Source organism: Magnolia sinica, chromosome 14 (genome assembly GCF_029962835.1).
Source record: "Magnolia sinica isolate HGM2019 chromosome 14, MsV1, whole genome shotgun sequence".
NCBI lineage: Eukaryota > Viridiplantae > Streptophyta > Magnoliopsida > Magnoliales > Magnoliaceae > Magnolia > Magnolia sinica.
Window position 1 is genome coordinate 33777047 of NC_080586.1, and position 24295 is coordinate 33801341.

A 24295-nucleotide genomic window follows, 5' to 3' on the forward strand; every position below is an offset into this window, starting at 1 on the left:
CTTGAGTGCAAGTTAGAAAGGTCTGGGCAAGACCCGATCATAAATTGGGTCAAGATGAAGGAAGCAATGAAGGAAAAATATCTTCCTCTCTCGCATCGCCGGAAATTTTGGATCAATGGCAAACCCTTCGCTAGGAAACAATGCCCATGACGAATTACATCACCAAATTCAAAGAATACATGATGCGATGTAACGTCGTGGAGGGCCCAATAGTGACTCTTTCTTGTTTTAGGATGGGCCTCCGATCTGATATTCAAGGCAAGCTGCTCTCTCATGATGTTGGCACCCTTGAGCATCCCTATCAGGTAGTGCAAGAACTTGAGTAGTACTTACCGCAATTTGGGAAACGATTTGACTCTCGTGAGTCCAATGTTAAGACTACTCCCTAGGGAGCTAAGTCTAACTTTGGGAGTCAACTTAAACCCTTTTTCTGGCACTTAAAGTAACCAAAAGGACTTCAAGGGTAAATGAGTCGCCAATACCAGCTCGCAAGGAGACGAACGCAAGTAGTGCTATAATTGCCAATGATATGGTCATTTTGCTTATGAGTGTCCCGCAAAAGAGCGACATATAGCCCTTGTGATTGGAGAGCATGAGGAAGATGAAGATGACTAGGGTGATTGTGAAGAAGAAGAATATCACCCTGTAATTGGTGCTAGTGATGAAGAAGAAGAAGAGGCCATGCCACTTTCATTTGTCAGATGCGCCTTAACTCAAGCTAAGGGGATTGATGATTGGTGCATGAATACCATTTTCTATACTTACGCCAAGTGTGGTGGGAAGAACTGCAAAGTGGTTGTCGATAGTGGCAGTTGTACAAATGTGGTCTCCAATAGCATTATCTCTCGTTTAGGCCTGAAGCCCACTCCTCACCCTCGACCCTATAGAGTTTCATGGGTTGATGCATCTCCTATGCCATTCTCACAACGTTGTCTTGTTCCCATCCAGTTCACATCTTATAAAGACTCGCTGTGGTGTGATGTTTTGCCTATGGATGTAGGCCACATCATCTTGGGCAGACCTTGGCTCTTTGATCGTGATGTAACAATATTCGGTCACTCCAATGTTTGTTCCTTCATGCATGAGGGCAAGAAAATGAAGTTAAATCCTCTTCCGCCCAAGAGCACCCCGAAATTTAAGAAAGAGAAAGTTAAAAAGGGTGGACAAAAGGATGCGAGAAAATCACAACCCAAGTCTCTCCACATTAAACACCAAAGAGTTTGAGCGAGAGACTAAGGCGGATTCAATGGTGTATGCCCTCGTGGCTAGAGAGGTGAGTCCAGTAGTGGAGTTAGTGTAGAGTTGACACCCGAGGTGAGTCCGGTAGTGGAGGAGTTTAGTGATGTTTTTCCTGAGTTAACCGAATGAGCTTCCACCCATGAGAGACATTCAACATGCCATTGATCTTGTCCCTGGATCGACTCTACCAAACCTTCTTCATTATCGAATAAATCATGCGAAGCATGCGAAGTTAAAGAAGCATGTAGATGAGCTCCTTAAAAAGGGTTTCATTCAGGAAAGTTTGAGTCTGTGTCGTACCAGCACTTTTCATGCATAAGAAAGATGGCACTTGGCGCATGTCCATGGATAGTTAGGTCATCAACAAAATCACAGTCAAGTATCGATTTCCATACCGTGACTCGATGATGTGTTAGACATGATGGCAAGTGCTAAGATTTTCTCAAAGATAGACCTTAAGAGTGGGTAACCACCAAATACATATTCGCCTAGGGGATAAATTGAAAACGGCCTTCAAAATGAAGGATGGGCTCTACGAGTGGTTGGTCATGCCTTTTGGTTTGACTAATGCTCCTAGTACATTCATGCGTGTGATGACCCAGGTATTGAGGCTCTTTATAGAGAAGTTCATGGTGATGTACTTCGACGATATTCTCATTTATAGTACCTCCAGAGAACTACACCTCCACCATCTGAGGCAAGTTTGCAGGGCTGAGAAGTTATATGCAAACCTCAAGAAGTGTTCGTTCATGTCAGTTAGAGTTATCTTCTTAGGTTTCGTAGTTTCACCAAAAGGCATATCTATGGATCTCGAGAAATCAAGGCCATTGTGAGGGCCCAATGTTCAAATTATCTTCGATATTATCAAAATATCTCTGATATTATCTTTACCTCCAACTCAGCGATACCGATAACACTGGTAGTCACTACCCAGTGTTCGAAGTATCGGTATTGCTACAAGTTTCGCTGGCTAGGGATATGGAAACAATACCGATATCGCCGATAATATCGTTAATAACTGGAAATGCGGGGAAACATGGGAAAAATGATGGAATTTTTAGCGAAACTTCAAGAGATGTTAAAATGTACGTATTTGCATATTTAGAAATTTAAAAAAAAAAAAAATTGTAAAAAAGAATGCATACATAACAAGTTTCCATTTAATGGGGCCTTAAAAGCATGTGTTGTTGTAAGAAATCAGTCCAACCATCCCATCCGGCCTATTTAACCATCCAACTTTCCATCCAACCTTTTATTGATATTGCAAAATATCAACAACACGTGATATTTCACCAAGAAATCATAAATAATTGGAAAGGAAACGAAAGATTGTGGTCTCAATATCGCGCATGTTACGATATCGATAATATCGAGATACTATCAACATTATCAATGACAAATTGAACACTACATACAACCATGTCCCATGAAAAAAATTGAAATAATTTTTTTTTAATAAACAAAATTTTAATGATATCAATTTGTTGGCGATATTATTGAAATATCGTCAATACACTTATGATACAAGCATTACCTAGAATTTACATAGTCAAAATATTGGTGATACATTTGCAATATTGATGCATTGGTAATACAAGCAACACCTAGAATTTACATAATTGAAAATATTGGCGATTACATTAGCGATATTGATACGTTGGCGATACTTAGCGATACATTGCTAATACCTTGAATTTTTTATAATACCAGCATTATCGGTATCGGTACCAATGTTATCGGTATCGCTGAGTTGGAGATAAAGATAATATCAGAGATATTTCGATAATATCGAAGATAATTCGAACGCTGGCGACTCTAGTAGTATCGGAACTTCCACGTATTAGCAATGTATCGCTAACGTATCAATATCGTTAATATAATCGTCAATATTTTCAACTATCGCCTGAACCGCAGAACATCCATGAGATATGTAACTTTCACGGCTTAACTACCTTCTATAGGTGGTTCATCAGAGGCTTTACTTCCATTATGGCCCCCATCACAGATTGCATAAAGAAAGGGGAGTTCAAATGGACTAAAGTCGCGTCAAAAGCATTTAAGGAGATCAAGGGCAAGATGATAGATGCTCCTATCATGTGCCTTCCTAACTTTTCTAAAGTCTTTGAGGTTGGTTGTGACGCCTCTGGAATAGGTATAGGTGGACTACTTAGCCAAGATGGATACCCTGTTGCTTTCTTTAGTGAGAAGTTAAATGAAGCAAAGAGTTATGAAAAGGAATTCTACGCGGTAGTCCAGTCTTTACGTCATTGGCGACATTATTTACTATCGCAAGAGTTCATCTTGTTCTCAGACCACGAGACCATATGTTATCTTAACTCCTAAAAGAAATTAAACCCAAGGCATGCCAAGTGGGTTGAGTTTCTTCAAAGGTACTCATTTGTTCTAAAACACAAGGCCAAGGTCAAGAACAAACCTATTGATGCCCTTAGTCATAGAATGACATTACTTCAATCTATGTGCATTGGAGTCATTAGATTCGAGAGCTTGAAGGATGAATATCCCACATGCCCAGACATAGGGAAAGTATATGCATCACTTTTGGATGGTTAGAGGAATAATGGTGGGTTTGTCCTAATTGATAATTTTCTATTCAAAAGAGACAGACTCTACGTTCCCCATGTATCCTTATAGGATTTCTTTGTTTGGGAGCTTCACACCGGTAGAGTAGCCGGTAATTTTGGTCGTTATAAGACTATTGCCCTTGTAGAGGACAGGTTTTATTTGCCAAATCTCAAGCGAGATGTAGTCAAAATTATAGGGAAATGTCGGACTTGTCAGCTAGCCAAGCAGAAAAAGAAGAACACGGGCTTATATACACCTTTGTCAGTGTCACACACTCCGTGGCAAGACCTCAGCATGGACTTAGTGCTTGGGCTTCCCAAGACAATCAAGAAGCACAATTCTATATTCGTGGTAATGGACCCTTCTTTTTTTTTTTTTTAATTGCCCATTTCCTACCATGTTCTAAGACGTCCAATGCCTCCAACATCGCGAAGCTATTCTTTCCGGAGGTGGTTCGTTTACATGGTTTGCCGAAAATCATCATGTCTGAGAGGGATGTTAGGTTTATGAGCGATTTTTGGAAGACACATTGGCACATGATAGGCATGAGATTACAATTTTTATCGGCATACCATCCTCAGACTGACAGTTAGACAAAAGTAGTCAATAGGAGTTTAGGGAACATGTTATGATGTCTTGTGGGTAACCATACCAGGACTTGGAACACGGTCTTACTTGTAGCCGAGTTTACATATAATAGTTTAGTCAATAGGTCAATTGGCATGAGTCCCTTTTCAGTTGTATTTGGTTATAAGCCTGGAAAAACTATAGACCTTATTCCCATGTCAGTCTCCCATAGGCCTTCAGAGTTTGCAAATGCATTTCCACGCCACATTCATGACTTGCATGCAAAGATTAGAAAACGGATTAACGCAAGCAATGAAAAATATAAGAAACTTGCTAACTCTCACTGTAGGTTCATAAAATACAAGATAGGCGATAAAGTGATGAAAAGGACAAGGCATGAACGGTTTCCATAAGGGACCTTAAAAAAATAACAAGCCCACTGTGTTGGACCATACAAGATTTTAAAATGATTGGGTCCCAATGCATACTTGGTAAATCTTCCACCTAGCATGGGTATTAGTGCTACATTAATGTGGAAGATCTCGTGCCTTTCCAGGACCCCTCTCCTGACCCAGATGATGACACACTCGATTTTCCCTATTGCCCATGGACCTTACTTGAACCCTCTTCTCAGCCTCTAACACATTTACAATACATACCTACGAGCAGAGAAGAGATAGAGGGTATTTTGGATGAACGAGTGGTTTCCACTCGACATGGAGGCTTTTAGAAATATTTAGTCAAGTGGAAACATCGACCAGTTTCATATTGCATGTGGCTCATAAAGGCGGATCTTCAGCGACTTACAACCCGAATCTTTTGGAGTGGTATCGCAGCTTTATTTCGCCAGAGGCGAAATCTTCTCAGTCAGGAGGGAGTTGATGAGGACATCCGACCATTTAGAGTATACCAGAGGAGGAGGAAGTCGGCCCAACGTTCACTTTGTTGGCTCAATGAGTTATACATGGGCATAGGTGGGCCGCACTAAGGACTTAAAGACCCCACATGCATGATCGTGCATCTTCCACTAGGAATATGCATGTGGGTTGCTTCGTTGAAGAGTTTTTTACCATTATATCACGAAGACACGATGATCGGATCGTTGGATCATGTGGATCCTTCAACCGGCGGTTGGATCATTGTGATCCTTCATCACTTTTGTCATTAGTATTAGGATAAGCTGATTTCAGATTTTTTTAGTGGTTATTTATAATTTTTGGATGAGTTATTTTCAGTTTATTGCATCATGGGACATGTGATGTATGTTTTTATTAAGTGACAGATATTTTTGTCAAAACATGTGTTAAGACTATAAAGAGCGGGAGGGGGGATGTCTAGAACTAGCCTATAATGGTGGAATGAAAAACAACTCTTATGCTTGAAAAAGCTCTTTCTCTCATGTGATTTGATATTCTCTTGTGAAAAGAGACTATTTGGTGTGAATCCATAAGTATGAGGCCTAGTTATCATTTTCATCTATCTTATTCTCTTCTAAAATGTTTTTTTTTTCTCATCTCATCTCAAATCTTTCCTTCTAAACTTAAACCCGTTCCTAAATCCATCTTTTCCTAGCCATCACTCCACCAAACCCAACTCATCACCACCAACCCCACACATACGGATAGGGTTGTATGACCGTACAATCAGGCCCTTCCCTTCATTTTCTTCTCCTTCTTCAATCCAACTTCCTATCTAATAAACCCTAGCCTAAAACCCTAATCCCCAATTCGCTACAAAACCCTAATCTCCCAATTCCCTACTAAACCCTAAATCCTTAATTCCCAAATCCTAAATCTCCCATTTTCCCCACAATTTCCAAAATCCCATGAAACCCTAACCCTAGAATTGCACAAATCTGCCCATTGAATTAGAATAATACTTGTGCTAACATAAGAGTTCTAATCTCTCATTGGGCCTTAGATTTTCATGTTTATGTGATTTATGCTTATGTGGGCTTGTGAATTAAGGTAAATCTGAATTTTATTATCTATCTAGCACTCTTTTAATCATGGTAGAATGGCATGTTATCATATTTGACTTACTTTGATTAACCCATTAATAATCTCCTACTTCTAAATGGTTAAATCACTTGTCGTGCATCACTTCTCCATCTAGATACTCCTAAAACTTCTTACGTTCCTTTCTTAGTGACTCATCCATCGTATTCCCATAACATTGACTTCTCAAAATTCCAATTTTCCTTCTTCCATTAATTTATCACCAAATAACATCCTTCTCTCTCCATTTAAATTCTAGCACCTCAGTTTTTAGGAAACCTATTAATCTCACTACCTTTCTTCCATCTCTCATAAATTTATGTTGCATAGTCAAACTCTCTACGAGTATATCTTGCAATCATCATATATCGATTGTCCTATATGGCTTGAAGGGCATAAACTAGTAATCTCTCTTTTTAAAGTATGTGTTTGTTAGAGATAGATCGTATGCCATAGCAACATCAAGATACCATTCCCCATCTCATTTCTACTCCCAAAATCATATTCTCTACGTACTGTTTCATACACATTACTATCTTTTCCTACTTCATTTACAAATATCCTCTCTATGACCAGTGGAAGTTTTATACTCTCCTTGTCAATCCCAAGTTTGGATAAAGGTGGATCATGTTAGGTTGGTAGCTGGCATTAAACTTTGGCCATAGGTTTTTTATTTTTTCTTTTCCCTTAAAATTCTTAATGAACATTTTAATCCAAGTAATGATGATAATATTGATGAGGTAACCTGGGATGTAAGATGATTTTGCAAAAGCTTAACATAACAATCAGAATGGATATGTAAAACTTGTCATCATAAGAAATATTGCCCATTATAGGTGATCCGAATAACGGCATCCTCCCCAGGTTGAGTTTTTCTAGGGGTTTTGGTTTTATGGAGCACCAACCAAGTTGACAGCATTCGCATGGTTGGTAGGTAGGAAGATAGTCTTAACCATAGACAACCTCCAAAAATGATCTATGGTCCTGAATATATGCCTTATGTGTATGAATAATGCAAAAGCGATTAACAACCACTTTATTCATTGTTCCTTTGCAATTCAAGTGCGGGTTGCAGTCTTGGCTATGTTTGAAGCATATTGTGTTATGTCTTCCTTAGTAGCTCTCTTTCGGGTATGGAATAAAAGTGATGCAGGACCGATCCATGAACTAAGTAACATGTGAGATCAAATAACCGAATTAAGATATTTAATAAAAAACACAAACATTGCTATATTCATCATAAATATTATGAAAATTAAAAGAGAGTCGTGCATAATCCTGACCTAAGCTACCAACATCGTAATACAAGATCATTAAATAAAAAGAAATTAGAATCTAATGGATGTAAGGACATTCAATTAGCATAGGGCATAGTTTATTTCAAAATAGGAAACCTAATACAACCTAAGGTGAAAATTAGGGGTTTGGGTAATTTAGGAAAGTAGGAAAATTATGAATTTTAGGTTTAAGGTTAGGGTTTCGGGGATGGAAAAATTATGAATTTTAGGTTTAAGGTTAGGGTTTCGGGGATGGAAGAAAGGGGTTCTGATAATGACGGTGGGAAACCAAAAGGGGCAGGTGGGATTCGCACGTGTGGTCGTACGTTCACACGTGTGGCGTGGGAGGATGGGTTTATGTCGATTAGGATTTGGATTGTGGATGAGTATGGGAAAGTTGGGTTTGGGAGAATACGAATATCTGGGATGAGATAATTAAGAACCTGAAGAAAATACCTGAATGGGGGAGAAAAGAGAAGATGGTGTAGGGATAGATGGAGACCTCGCACCTCTGTTGATGAAGATTAGCCTCACATCAATCTTCCTTCCAAATCACATGGAAGTATCTTCAAATCGCGTGAAGATGGGAGAAGAAAGCAAGAGTTTTTCTCTTCTTTTTTTTATCACAAAATTCAATGGGAGAGAGCCCCCCTCCCCCCCAAAGAAGTTTCAAAAATTACAATAATCCCTGTCTTGTGAAATTTTTAACGAAAATAGCCCTCGTCTAAATAAAATCAACTAAAATACTCATAATGTGTCCAAATATAAAATAATAAAAAACTAAATCCTAAAATATGATAAAAGTTTAAAGTTGATGTGTATGATTAACGATCAATGGCCCGATCATGTGATCCATGCGATCCAATGGCTCGATCGTCGCGTCCCTCCGATCCTCTGGATCACTCCATAAAGCAACCCATATGCATCTTCCCAGTGTGGGGTCTTCCAGATGCTCGCACATACACATGGGGTCTTCAGTACTATCATGGGTACTCACCTAGCCACGGGAAAATCGGTGTAGCCCACTTCCTTTGATTCGTACGTAAGGGTGTACGTAACATAATGTCCTCATCAGAAAGGAATCTACTTAAGGAAGATTCCGTTATTTGGCGTATGATGATGCTTACAGAGCGAGCATATAACAATTCGGTTAATAGGTCAGTAGGCATGAGTCCATTCGAAGTTGTACACTGTTATAAGCCTAGAAAACCTATCGACCTCATTCCCATTTCATTATCATATAGGCCATCAAAGTCTGCAGAATCATTTGCACAACACATTAATGCATTTGCATACCAAAATCAGACAAAGGATCAATATGAGCAATGAACATTATAAACTTTCTGCCGACTCTCATTGCCGGTTAAAAGACAATCAGACAGGTGATCATGTGATAGTCCGTATTAGGCCAGCATGGTTTCTACATGGAATCATTAAGAAACTGCAAGCTCGTAGTGTTGGACCATTCTAACGTCCTCCTTAACCTCTGGGGTGTTCTTGCGCGAAAGAGGATTCAACTTTATCTTCTTGTCCTCATGCACAAATGAACAAATATTCGAACGATCGAATATTGTTACATCAGGATGAAAGAGCCAAGGCCTGCCCAAGATGATGTGGCTTACATCCATAGGCAAGACATCACACCACGATGAGTTTTTATAAGATGCAAACTAGATGGGAACAAGACAATGCTGGGAGACTAGCATAGAGGACTCATCAACCCATGAAACTCTATAAGGACGACGGTGAGGACTAGGATTCAAGCCCAACCAAGAAATAATGCTTTTAGATACCACATTGGCACAACTGCCACTATCAATGATCACTTTATAGTTCTTTTCACCACATTTGAAATAAGTATAGAAGATGGTATTCCTATGCCAATCGTCAGCTCCCTTAGCCTAAGGTAAGGCGCACCTAACAACTGCAAGTGATATAGTCTCCTCTTTTTCGTCTTCTTCATCACTAGCACCAATCATAGGGTGATATTCTTCTACCTCATAGTCACCTTAGTCACCTTCACCTTCCTCCTGCCCTCCAATCATGAGGGTCCTTGTGCGCTCTTTTGTAACACACTCACAAGTGAAATGGCCGAATCCTTGATAGTTATAAAACCACCCACATTCGCCTCCTCGCAAACTAGTACCGGCGACTCCTTTGTCTTTAACGTCCTTAGGGTTGGATTGAGAACCAGTAAGAGCATTGGATTGACCTCCAAAGTTAGACTTAGCTCCATGAGTAGTAGTCTTAGTATTGGAATCTCGAAAGTCAAATCGTCTCCCAAATTGCGGCTCGAGGTACTTCTCGATGTCTAGCACCGCTTGGTGCATTTGTTCTAGGGTACTGACATCGCGAGAGAAGTTTTCATTGAATGTTGACCCAGAGGCTTCTTTTAAATCGAGAAAGAATGATCATTGGGTTCTCAATATCACATCGCATCATGTATTCTTCAAACTTAACGATGTAATCTGACACAAGCATGGTCCCCTGGCAACAGGATTGCCACTAATCCATATAAGCCTTTGATGGTATGAGAAGGGAAGATATTTTTCTTTCATCTCTTCCCATTGTGCTATTGGGGCACCTCCGGACCTATCAATCTTTTGCTCAGTGTTGACCCAAAACAATTTGGCCTAGCCCCACCAATTTCATCATGGCAAACCTCACACGACGGGCATTAGACATGTTATACCACTCAAAGTAGTGGTCCATGGCCACCATCCAGTCAAGGAATGCTTTGGGGTCCAGGCGACCATCAAAATTCGGTACATCTACCTTCACGCTCTTCATGACTCACTCATATGGATCATAGTGGTCATAGAACTCTCTCTAGGGTGCTTGAAAATGAGCACCACCACAGCCGCCGACTCGGCCACAGCCTCGTCCACATCCTCCAGCAAGACCTCCTACGTCAATATGCATTGGGCCTCCCACTTGGGATTGGTCATCCTCCCCGGTGTTGGGGTTGGCTTGTAGAGAGGTCTGTATCTGCTCTAAACAATTATTTTGGGTTGTCAGTTTATTATTGTTGGCTCTACTTACAAAAGGTCTGTATCTGCTCTAAACGGTTATTTTGGGTTGTCAGTTTATTATTGTTGGCTCTACCCTGCGCCTCTATGGTTATTAGACTAGTGTTCATAGTTTGAATGAGCACGGTGAGTTGTTCTAGAATCATCATGGGGTGAAGACCAAATCCACGTCCAGATCACGTGGGCATGCACAGGGAAACCTAATGTGAAGACTCTATACGACCCTATATGATCCTAGACAACTCTAGATGACCCTATATGACTCTATATGACCAAAGAAACAATTTTCCCTAAAATTCCAGAAATGTAACTAGTGAAATATCTAGTACTAAAATTCAGCAATGTGCCAAGAAGAATTAATGTGTTAGAAAAATTCAGCAAAGGGATAAGGGAAATAATAGTGCTAAATTTCCAGCAATAGGTCAAAAGAAACACTAGCACTAAAATTCAGCACTGTACCTTGAGATATGACTAACACTCGAAAATTCCAGCAATGCAGTATGTGAATTAACTAGTACCAAAAATTTCAGCAGTGTACATATGGGAATAACTACCTCTAGAATACCACAATATGATGAATGACACTGCGTATGATAAAGGACTCAATCTGTTGTGATAACAATTAATTTCAGACGACGCCAACTTCAAAGGTATGCTGAAAATCAGCCCACTGAAATTCAGCCTGCTGAAAATCAGATTTTCAGATTACTGACTATCAAACTGCTGACAATCAGTTTCACAGAAATTGTTATGCAGAAAATTAGATTTTCAGCAGCTGTTTGTGCAGAAATTCAGATATATGTAGTGTAGTCATGCAGAAATTTGATTAAACACCTAGTATGCAGGAATTTCTACAAACATGTAAGATGCAAAATCAAACCTATGCTAAATATGATGATGAACACCCTTCTCATAGGGAAGAGATGAAAGAAAAATATCTTCCCTTCTCATACCATCAAAGGCTAAGCCTAAGATGAACCTACCTTATGTTAACCTGTCTCTAATACCAAAATTTGATGCAGGCCTGTGCTTTTCTACCCTAGGAGGATAATAAAAATCAAATTCCAGTTGGCGTGAGCAAGAACAATTAAACTTCAGCAACTACATGCAAATCCAAATAATAACAAATAGAAATTATGCTAAATCCTAGGCTAATACATGCATGACGTTAGGAACTAATAAGAGATTGAAGAATTAGGTCCCAATGGAATTGAGAAACTCGGGTTAGGCCATAAATCAAAGGGCCTCACTAGTTCCCTAAAGGAATTAGGTGCAGGTTAAAGTATAGGTTAAAATAGGTTTAGGAATTTGAAGGAAAAGAGAAAAAACTGAAATTAGGGTTAGGGATTTTGGATTTAAAGGGGAGTTTGGGGATTTAGGGTTAGGGTTTTCGATTTGGGGGGAAATTAGGGTTATAGGGTTAGGGATTTTGGGGGTTTGGGGGGTTTTGGCCTAATAGGGATGGAGAAACAAAGGGGAACAAGGGGGGTTCAATGGGGCAGCCACACATGGCTGGTTATGCTTGTGCATGTGCGCACGTGTGCGTGTGCATGCGTGCATGGGAACGGGTGAAGGAGATGGGTGTGTGGGTTAGTGGGGAATGAGAGGGATGGGTTAAGGTTGATGGATTGAAGAAGAAAGAAAAAGAAAAGAAAGATGGAAGAAGAAAAGATTAGGGATTATGGAGAATACCTTGTAGGGATGAAAAGAGGGAAGTTTGTGGATCCTTGTAGGGATGAAGAGAGAAAGAGAGAAGTTTGTGGATTCACCAAGGAAGGCTTCACACATATAGCAATCTCATAGAGAATTTAGAGAGAAAGAGAACTTTTGGTTTTGTTTTTTTAATTCAATATGCTTCAAAGAATATTTTAAAAATAAAAAACATAGCAGGTGGGGGCGACACAACGACCAAAATGCCCTCTCAGTTCTTTTTGTTTCCAATTAGGTCCCATCTCTTAAATAACGTAATAAAACTCAAAATAAAAGCAAATAACCACAGTACATGTAATCCAAACCACTAAAATAACAAAGTAATGCCAAATCCTAAAATCAATTATGGCCTACAATCAACAGTCTGATCAAGTCATCCATGCTATTCGATAGTCCGATCGTCGTGTCCATCAAATCCAATGGTCCAAATGTCGTCCTATAGCAGCCCACATGCATCTTCCTAGCGTCGGGTCTTCCAGATGTGCGTACTTGCCATATGGGGTTTTCAAAACGGGCACTTACCAAGCCATAGAGAGACTAGGGCCTGCCTCCTCTGATACGTGTAGAAGCGCATCACATACGTGTAGAAGCGCATGTGATGTGATGTCCCCATCAGTCCCATAACAGCCCATTTTTCAGTAACGGACATCATGGCCTTGTAACGCGTAATGGTACCCACCGTTACCGTTACATAATAGTCGTTTTTGGATACCATGACCACTGTACACATGGTCCACTTGTTGAGGTTCATGCAACCCAGACACCACCTCAAAGCATCAAAAATGATGTTAAGATTGTTAACTTGCACTGCCAAGCTCATGGGACCAAAGTGTCATCTGTGAGTTGGAAATTTAGGAAGGCAAATATCCACTCTCAACTTCGAAACCTTTTAGCATACCAGGCTCTTTTCCTCAAATAAATAATCTAATCGATCCTTTTGTAAAAATCACGAACATGAGTAGTGAAATAGGGTCACCCTAGTAAAGAACCCTCAAGCTCTTGAAGGTATTAACAAAAGATCTATTAAGCAAAAGATCAAGAACAATGGAGTGGAGATGCATTCCTAATCCGTCTTCTCCACTATTCTTTTAATCCCATCCTTTTTAGTTAGATGAGATGCAAATTCCATCCCACAAGGTCATACACATTCTACAAAACAATACAGAAACCCCCACTAGCACCCACAAATAGATACATTCATTAGCTATAAGAATTCCAACCAAAATTTGGTGCCCAATTACCCTAAACAAAAGCCCCTAGAACTAAGAGATGAAAGTTGGTTGTCAACCAATTTGCAAGAGTTCCCCTGATGATATTGGAGAGTAGACTTGTGGAAGCATTTGGAGGATAGTTGTTAGAAAAAACTAAGGTCTTCTCTTTTTATTACTGGAGGCATGAAGTTTCTATAAGAATTTCAATCTTCATAAGGTCCTCACTCCTTGCAGTGGTGTCATGCATTCTCACCATTCTCACTGAAAATACCATGACATGAGAACCCCCAAGGTTTTGTTGTCATTGAGAGGTTAAACCGACCATTTCAATCATCAAACTCTAATCGCTTGCCTTCACTATTCATATATCATTTCCTAGTATTGGGCAAGTGTTTGGTGAACATTACCATGTGGATCAAGAAGGTTGGAAAAGGTTCCTTCTTCGAAAAGGACAGTGGAAAAACACCAATATCATCTTGTAAAGTAGTCAGCTGAGAAAAGGAGGACATGATGTTGACAACATGAGGGACATGAGGGAAAAATGTGAGCTCTTCTTTCAAAGTGGTGGTGGCAATTTGGAAGTGAGATAGAGCCACTTAGAGGATTCCCCAGCATAACTCATGCCCCAAAGGGCGAGTGAGCATGCAAAGTGGAGTCATGGAGGGGCAATTACCAAGTTAGCTACCAAGGAAAAAGCACTTGCGCAAATGAAAGGTCATGCTAAACAGCTTGAGTCTTGTTCTTCTTCTTTTCTTCTTTTTTTTTCTTTTTTCTTTTTGCTTTTTCTCGTTGCAAATCTGTAAATTTTTAAGAGAGAATGGATTGAAAAGTTCATACAAACTACCACTTCCAAAGATGTGATAAAATACATGATTTGGGAAAGAAGAAGCTTATATTCTTAGAGCCGCACACAACCAATATTTATACAAGAATGGAGGAAAGCAAATATAGAAAACAGTGAAGGAGGAGGATCTGCAGAGATTACAGAGGAGAGATTATGATCTACAGAGATTTACAGAGGAGAGATTACAGAGATTACGGAGGAGAGATTTCTGCAGATGAGCTGGCTGGAGGCGTTCCTTCAACAAGATGATCATTGCATGATTCTTGCTATTCGTTGATTGATTATTTGTTAGTTTAGACTTCTACTAATCAGCTTTACTAGAATATGTTATGTTCTTTTTATACTTTCCTTGATTCTTATGTTTCTAGGCATTTTCTTTACAAATCTAATTTTATTTTTATGCTCAAGAAGAAGAAGAAGAAGAAGAAGAACGTGACAAATTTATGTAGATGACCCCAATTAGTTGGGAAAACAATTTGTATGTTATTCAAAAACAAATTTATGTAGATGACCCCAATTAGTTGGGAAAAGGTTTAGATGATGATGATATGATGATGATGACAATGCTGACTTAAAAAAGATTTTATACAGCACGAATGATCCACAACTGAAGAAAAAAATGCAGTAAAGAACTTAAGACAGAGTATGGCTATAAATTCAACAGATAGCCCACCTACAGGGAGAAACGTCCAGGCTGCAATCTTGTCTTCTATTCTTGCAACAACCATGTCCTATAATAGAAGTAGCCAATTCTCATTATATGAATAGAATTATCAAGTACCAAAACAAATAGCGATTTTAAAACAAAGTTAAAAATTCTAAATGAAACCGATAGATCCCAGTTAGCACAACACAACAGAAGCACGATCTTGATAAAAGTACTTCCAACAGATAATAAAAATGTAAGTGCTAAAATCATAATATCCATTATTCTAATCATGCAATTAGACGCATCTGGAAGTCAAGTATTTAATAGATACAATGTTCGAAATATCAGTATCGCATTATGTATATCATCCTCGGGATACAAATACGTATCAGTTATCGCACGGGATATATCGTTTGTATCAGGTAATTTATTGCACTTTTTGGGAAACATGGGGAAACATTGGAAATTTTGTTGAAATTTTCAATGAAACTTCAAGGATTGTTAAAAAAGACCTTAATACACACTTTTAAATAATAACATCTCAAAAAAGAAGTTCACGTAATAGGCTTTCTTTGTCTAGGGTCCTAAACTATGCGCTGTTTGACTAAACTAATGCAACTATGTTCAAATTGAATGCATAACATTTAGAATGTATGTGATGATTATTTCATCAAACACTCCTATATACTTCAAAATTAGTCTTAATTGACAGCTGGTTGAAGGAAATTTTGAAAAAAAAAAAAATATTTTAATAATTTTTTTTATTGATTTTTATTTTTCGAAAATTGACAAGACTTAACAAATCAGTAGATCAGCCCTCATACACGCTTGATTTCATGTTTGGAGTGCAACATTGCAAGCAATTTGGGAGAAATTGGGGAAATTTCGAATTTTCCCCAAATTGAACCACCTGCACTCAAATTTCAAAATTAGAGTGTATGTGATGATCATTTCATCAAATACTCCTAAATACTTCGAAATTAGTCTCAATTGATAGCTGGTTGAAGGAAAATTTTGAAACAAAAAAAAAAATGGAGAACATGAAGAACCAATGGATATCGAAATCAAAGCTCCAACTCCATGATTTTTCATGCAAAACATGAAGAACTAATGGATTTATAACCATTTGACGCCAATTTAACATAGTTTCAACAAAAAAGGATTGAAATTTGAAAATGCTCACCGGATTGAACATTTGAGATATATTGGCACTACTTGGGTGTTTCGTATCGCACAAGTGGGATACAAGATATATCGTGGGATATATCGGCCGATATCGTCAATATTTAAAACGTTGAATAGATCTATCATGTTGCATCTCCTATATGACTAGCACTACATGCTCTATACATCAATTGTCTGCAAATTCCCCTATATGGGTAGCACAATAGTTTTTCTAAGGTTCAGTTTGAGGCTTGACAGTGTTTGCATCTAAGTTGCATTCATAATCATGCATTTGTGGGTTCCATGCTATTTTGTGCAGCCAACTACTTGAGTTCATGTGTGTTCGTGTTTCATGATTGGCTGTTTGCTTGGCCATTGCCCCTCCATGACCCTACTTTGCTTGCCCTTTGGGGTTTGCATGTAATAGTTAGGCCAAGGATTAATGCTAGGTGGAACGGCCCTTGCATAGGAGACACCATCCTTGACTAATTGAGCAAGAAATAAGTAGTACATCCTGCATTCATGGGAAACGAGTGATATAGATGATTGATGTTAACTAGGACTTTCTCAAGACTTCAAGAATGTGTTTCTATGATTTGATACATAATATTGGGGAAGGTCTTCTAGTTCCTCTGCCTGATTATTTTTATTTTTTTTTTGAACTTTTCAATAAATAAGAGCACCTGGACTAGATATTCTTGCTTGTCATAAACTTGCCTACGGTGGAAGCACTCCATAATACCTAGACATTCACAATGTTCGACATTTCCAAATCATACAAATTTTCAGTACATTAAAATGGAAAATTCTTAAACTTGCTGTATTAAAACCATGAACAGGAGGTGTCCAAGTGTCATAGAAAGCATTCTCATGAAACTCATCCCAAAATGCTCATTTTCTGATCATTCACCCTCAAGACCATAAACTTGCTCCAAGGAGAGCTACAGATTTCTTTCTAATCTCCCCTGTTTGTCTTTTTATTAGGGCTTTGCCAAATCCTTGGGTTTCCCAAATCCGGACCCCCATAAACCCATGGATTTGTGACATATCCAAGTCGCCCAAAAAAACTAAAGACTTATCAAAACCACTAAATGAGAGACTTTCTCGAAAGCAATAAAAGTTTAATTCCACAGAAAATTTGCAGTAAACACTATGACGTACCCAAATCCATGGATTTGTAGTTTGATTCCCAAACAATGGCCTTTAGGATTTGCCAAATCCAAATCAAATGCAAATCCATGAATTTGACAAGTTCATGGATTTACCAAATTCATATTCTGGCTTTCCCTGATCACAAATAGGAACTTAGAGAGAGAACAGCAATTTATTAGAAAAGTGCGCCAAAGAGCTAAATTAGCATATTTAACTGCTTTTACCTACTGAGCCCAATCCAAGACATTATACTTGATCTCCTTAATAACCTCTTGGACTGAATAACTTCTATTTTGGAAGCACCTCCTATTGTGGTTCCCCCAAATAACCCAAATAAAAAAATTAAAAATAAAAAATAAAAATCCCAAAATGAGTAGGCTCCATATCACTTTACCAACTTTTTCCACTCCCCCCTGCATGCCAAGCCCACAAAAGCACCACAATCGAACTCAGCATCACCTAGGCAATATGGAACACTAAAAAATGGCCACACACCTTACGAACAATGAAAGGAAAGGTGATCGACCGACTCCACTGCTTCCATACACATCAGGCAAATGTTGGGGAGAAGAAGAGAGCTTCTTTGCAAGTTATCAAAGGTAAGCACTCTCTTTCTTCCCACTAACCAACCAAACGCCACCACACGAAAAGAAGCTCCATAAAACCAAGAATGAGATGGGAATATGTGGTTACAAAGTGCACCATGAATCAGGCCATTAAAGGATCTAACCAAAAACCAACCCAAACTATGGACATGCCAAAACAATGTGTCTTCTTCCTAGACTGCAGGAATCATGTTCTTTAAGAGACCAGGAAGCTCCGCTATCTCCGTGATCTCTTCATCTGACATATTCCTCCTACAAGGGGGAGACCACACCACTGATCCGCCAGAAATTGAATAACAATCCTTCACCAAGACATCTCTGTCTGAAGCGATGCAAACTTAATGAGGGAACATTAGATAGAGCGCCCGATCTCTGCAGCAAAAACATTGGTCCAAAAGCAAATCTGACTCTCGTTCCCCAACGAGAAGGATATACCTTTATAGAACAAATGCTCAACCGAAGATACCGCTTTCTACAAACTAAAAGCCTGATATAAAGGCGAACGCTTCACCTCCCATCCGCCTTTGTGAATCCCATATTTGCTCACAATGATCTCCCCCCACAACCTTCCCTCCTCAGACCCACACATCCAAAGCCATTTCCCAAGAAATCTTCAACTTAAAGAAATGCTCCATCTTTCGAACCATACAATCGTTACACACTTTAGATGACAAAATGACATAATCTCTATTGTTCATTGCTACTCCCTGCTGCCATGTCCTACTGATTCTGGTAACTAAGTGCTACAACCAATGTTTGAAGTATCGATATTGCTACAAGTTCCAGTGGCTGGGAATACAAAAACAATATCATCATCACTGATTCCCGGAAATGTAGGGAAACATAAGGAAAGCAGTGGAATTTTTCAGTGAAACTTCAGGAGATCCTAAAATTCACATATTTGCATATTTAAGAATCAAATAATAGTGAAAAAGATGCATATTTGCATATTTAGGAATCAAATAATAAGTTTCTCTTTAATGGGACCCAAAAGCATGTATCGTTAACTCATAGAAACATAGAGGAAACATGGGGCAAATGGTAGATCCATCCATCCATCCATCCATTCATCCATGCATGCACATACATGCATAGGGCAGGGCAACCCCCCAGTCCCACAAGCACCAACAACTGTCAATCCAATAAGTAGGTGATAGGCTACTGTCATTAGGGGTTGCCTCAAATTGACCTATCAATTTAATTAAGGACACACATTCATGATCCATCCATGCATGTGTGCACACACACATATACACACATCTATCCATCCATCCATGCATGCATGTGTGCACACACACATATACACACATCGGTCCATCCATCCATGCATGCATGCATACATATGCACACATACACACATGCATTTCATCATACAACAATGCGCCCATAAAAAAATTGAAATGAATTTTTTTTTAATAAACAGATTTTTAGCAATATCGATACATTGGTGATATTACCGGTGTTGTCAAATGTGATCGCATATGCACATATTTCCAAGAAGATAGCATACGGAATGGTGGCATATGCAATCACTGTGCATATGCAATAGCATAAGTGCCAACAATCAGAAATCTGACCGTTGGATTTTATTTATTTTTTTGTTCTTGCAAAATTTTGACTTTTTTTCTATAAATAAAAAAGCATTCAAGTGCCCTCCATTTGCAACTTACGTTCACTCTAAACTCTCCTTTACTCTCATACTGTCAAATCTCTCATTCTCCTACATTCTCCAACTTTCAACTCTAAAGTTCCAACTTCCAAGCCTCCAAACTCCAACTCTCCTACTTTCAAGTTTCAAGTTTCAATCAAGATTCAAGATTCAAGAAGCAAAAATACATTGAAGATTCCTACAACTACATTTCTCTCTCTTAAGTCATAATCTCATCAAGTTTCAACTCTCTCATTTTCTACATCTATCTCTTTCTTCTACATTTTTGTCTTTCTCTTACATTCATTCTCTCTAGATACTAGATGGTTACATAACTTACATTCATTCATTCATTCCACATAGTTAATTAGTTACATGTTACATACAATCATGCATTCATACATTCTCTCTCTTTCTATACATTTTACATTCTTTAATCTCTACAATCTATCGTCTGCACTCATTCATTCTCATTCTATTCTACATTTTTATCTTTCTCTACATTCTAGTATTCTACATTCTCTAATCGAATCTATGCATTCATTATATTGAATCTGTTCTACATTTCTATATCTCTTTCTAGTTTCTACATTCTCTAGTCTACATTCATTCATTATACACACATTGTATCTCTCTTTCTATATATTCAAGACATTTTTACAACTTATAAGTTACAAGATAAGATTCAACTTTCAAGAATCAAGAGTTCAAAAATCAAGAATCTACATTCTACAAGACTACAACTACAAGATTCAAGACAAGATTGAAGAATTTAGATTCTTTTTTTTAATGTAATTGTGTATTTGTGTTTGTGGAATTGTGTACTCTCTCTCTCTCTCTCTCTCTCTCTCTCTCTCTCTCTCTCTCTCATTTATTCTTTAGTCTTTACATCTTAGATTCTCTCTCTCATTTATTCTTTAGTCTTTACATCTTAGATTAGCACTTAGAAGTTAGAAGTTAGAACACCAATACACCATGTCTTCTTCCCAAGCTTCTTCTTTGAAACCCAAGTCAAATGACCCAGGTTAGAAGTACGAGCACTATCGTAATGCTACGGAAAAGACTCATATAGAATGTGATTTATGTGGGTATGTGAGTTCTGGTGGCATTGTGCGGCACAAGCAACACCTTGTACATGCACCAGGGTCAAATGCAAGAGCATGCGATAAAATTACTCTAGAGATCCAAAGGAAAATCTTGGAGTATATGGATAAACAATCAAGAAAGAAATGCGATAATGCCCTATATCAAGAGGAATTTATGGAACAAGAAACGTACAAGGATATAAATGTAGTTATGCAAATGATGAAGCTAGCCCTACCCCCTTACATCAACAGGCAAGTCTAGACCACCAGTCTCGAAAAGAGCTCGTGGACATGGACCTATGAATAGATGGTGTAGACCACGCCCCAAGGATGTGGCCGACCAAAGGAGTCGGGCAAAGAGCGCACTCAAATAACACTAGAAAACCGATATAAACAAAAAAATAGAAAAACCATTATTTAATACATCGCTAAGTGGTTTTACTAAGCCGGTATTGCTTTCAACACGGTAAAAATGAAAAGCTTCAAAGTTATGGTGAGGCAATAGGTCAATTTGGACATGGACTTGAATCTCCTTCATATCATGAAATGAGGGAGACATGCCTCAAAGTTGAGGTTGATTATACACGATCCTTCATAGTCAAATATAAGAAATCGTGGAAAACATATGGTTGTTCACTCATGGCCGACGAATGAACTGATAAATCTGGTCAGACTCGTATAAATTTTTTGGTTAATTGTCCTATTGGCATAGTTCCAAATGTCGGTAGCGTATCGACTGATACGGGTGTATCATATTCGTATCGGCTCAATACGATATGCGATACGACCCTATATCGGTATCCGTTGGCCTATATCAGGCTATATGGGCTGATACGGTCCGTATTAGGTCATATATTACGTACCTGTATCGGTCTAGCTGATACGACAAAAAAGGGCAAAACAGTCCCCTCCCCCCAAATTTCTCCTCTAATATTTGAAATTCCTCGAATACATCAATCCTATGTGATTTTCAGCACCATGAACAGCAACTTGGAGGATCAAAACATCAGATTTCAGCCGATTTGAAGGAACAAAACCATTTGGGGCCAGTTTTCAAAAAAATTGAAAAATAGGTTAAAAAATCTATTTTTTGTTGTTGATCTTTCTTTTAATCCATATGTATGCAGTGTATCAAATAGCGTTCGTAGCGTAGCGGTAGCATACGCTACGTAGCGTAGCGTAGCGATTTCGCTATGTAGCGTCAGAAATAGCGTTTTTCCCCTGTAGCGTGCCCTACAGGGGTCGTAGCGTGTAGTGCAGGTAGCGTACGCTACCTGTTTTGTATTATTTTTTTTTCCAGTGCAGGAAACAGTGGTGAACTCACACCACAAGCAAACTTAAGTTAAAAAACCTAATTCTAAAGGGCTTCCACCCCCAAACCGCAGCAGCCGACGCAGCTGCTCTCCCCACCCTTGCATTTGGAGACCCAAAATCTTCTCCGAGAGCAGATCCGACACTGCCGACGCTGATTCTCTCCCCACCCTTCAATGTTGTGGTCGAAAGTTAGCTGCCAAGCGCAAACCGAAGCTACTGACATTGCTCCTCCCAGTGTTTGAATTGTCGACGAGAAATCGATAATATCGGCGATATTATCGGTGTCGCTGAACTGGCGATACCGAAACCCCAAGTTTTCGTTTCTCTTCCAAATATTGACGAAATATCGGCGATATTTTCGATTTTATCGAAAAAATAGCTATCGTTCTCCTTATTATTGAAAAAAAATTGAAATAAATACAAAAAATATATACAAAAAAGATCTCTTACCTTCTTTTTCTCCCGATCTACCCGCGGAAGTGGATTTCGGCTAGATTTAGTGGCAAATCGCTGTTGATAGCTCTGAATTATCCGAGATAAGAAAACCCTTTTAAAAAACCCTTTTGTTTTCTTCCAAGAAAGAGATTTGAAAGCGAACTTGATTTCACCGAGATTTACGGAGATTTCGGTTCGGATTTGAAAAAGAAAAAGATAAATTTCTGGAAAGTTTTTTACGGAAGATGAGATTGATTGCGATTTTCCGGAGAAGAGGAGAGAATTTCGTAAAAACGAAATTTCTCTCGCGTCCGGGAGGGGATTAGCTACTGACGGGTTGACTATACTCACAGGTTGAGTCGCGAGACTAGCTACTGAAGTGACGTCGGCAAGTTCCGTGCGCCCCACCATGATGTATGTTTTGCATCCACACCTTCCATCCATTTGGAGAGATCATTTTAGGGCAATATCCAAAGAACGAGTTAAATCCAAAGATCCAGTGGACCCCAGCATAGAAAACAGTGGGACAGTGACACCTACCGTTAAAAACTTCTAAAGGCCACAAAAGTTTTAGATCAAGCTGATATTTGTGTTTTCCCTTATTTAATGTCTTTTTTAACTTTTAAACAGGTTGGATTTCAAATAAACATGATGATGGGCCTTAGGATAGTTTCAACGGTGGGAATCACTCTCCCCGTTGTTTTCTTTGGTGGGGTCCACAACAGATTTTTATTTGATTCATTCTTTGGTTCATACCCTAAAATGATATCTAAAAATGGATGGACGGTGTGGATATAACATATACATCATAGTGGGGCCACATAACTTGGTGACGTCACGTCAGTAGCCGACTGGCTACTCAACTTGTTAGTATCCATCTAATCCGCGTCCTCTCACACCCGCTGTATAGTTGCTGTATACGTAAGCAAGTTCTGTGGGTCTGATCACAGGGTATTTGTTATATCAAAACCGTCCATCAATTTGGCGAGCTCTCTTAAGGCTTGAGACGAAAAATAAAACAGATCTAACTATCAAGTGGATCACACTGCAAAAAGCGGTGGGAGATTGAACGTCTACCATTGAAACCCTTTTTGGGGTCACAAAAGTTTTAGATCAATATGAAATTTGTTTTTATTCTTCATTCAGGTCTTTGTGACCTTATGAACAGATTGGATGGAAAATAAACGTTATGGTGGGCCCTACGTATTTTTTAACGGTGAAAATCATTATCTCTGCTACTATTTGTGGTGTGGTCCAAATGATCTTTGGACATGATTCATTTTTTGGATAATGCTCTTAAAAGATCTCTAAAAATAGATGAACGATGTAGATATAATAAATACATCACTGTGGGGCCCATGTAACTTTGATCTCCTTTGAACCGTTCGTACAACTCGGAGCTCGAGCAGCGTCAGTGCACGTCTTCGCACTACACGAACCTGCAGCAGCTATATAGCTGGTGTGTGGTACATCAGCCAATCTGCTTCCAATTTTAAGGGAATGGAATGTGCTTCCAATTTAATGGTGGGATTTAATAGCGGTTGTTCCCTTTGATGTGGTCCACTTGAGATTTGGAACTACCTCATTTTTTGGACCATGTACTAAAATGATATGCTGAAATGGATTAATGGAGTTGATTTCTCGCATATATCATGGTGGGCCCACGGAACACTCTCCAGTAGCCACCTCGTTATTCATAGCATCATAAAACACATGGGATACGGTGGGTACCACAAAGTCCTTACACCACCTAGAGGACTTGATTTGGCTAGTGACGTTGCCACTG

The 24295-nt window shown here is 39.0% G+C and overlaps 1 protein-coding gene across 3 annotated transcripts in view; it reads right to left on the minus strand.

Annotated features, from left to right (window-relative positions):
* Positions 1 to 24295, minus strand: part of LOC131224841 (probable prolyl 4-hydroxylase 4) — a 57391-nt gene that overhangs the window by 7162 nt on the left and 25934 nt on the right. For all 3 annotated transcript variants that reach the window (XR_009161194.1, XM_058220256.1, XM_058220255.1), the window contains one exon: positions 15131 to 15188. Coding sequence is in view for 2 of the 3 variants with exons in the window: in XM_058220256.1 (XP_058076239.1) it covers positions 15131 to 15188 (58 nt within the window). In the remaining variant the exon portion in view is untranslated. The remainder of the gene's footprint in view (positions 1 to 15130; positions 15189 to 24295) is intronic.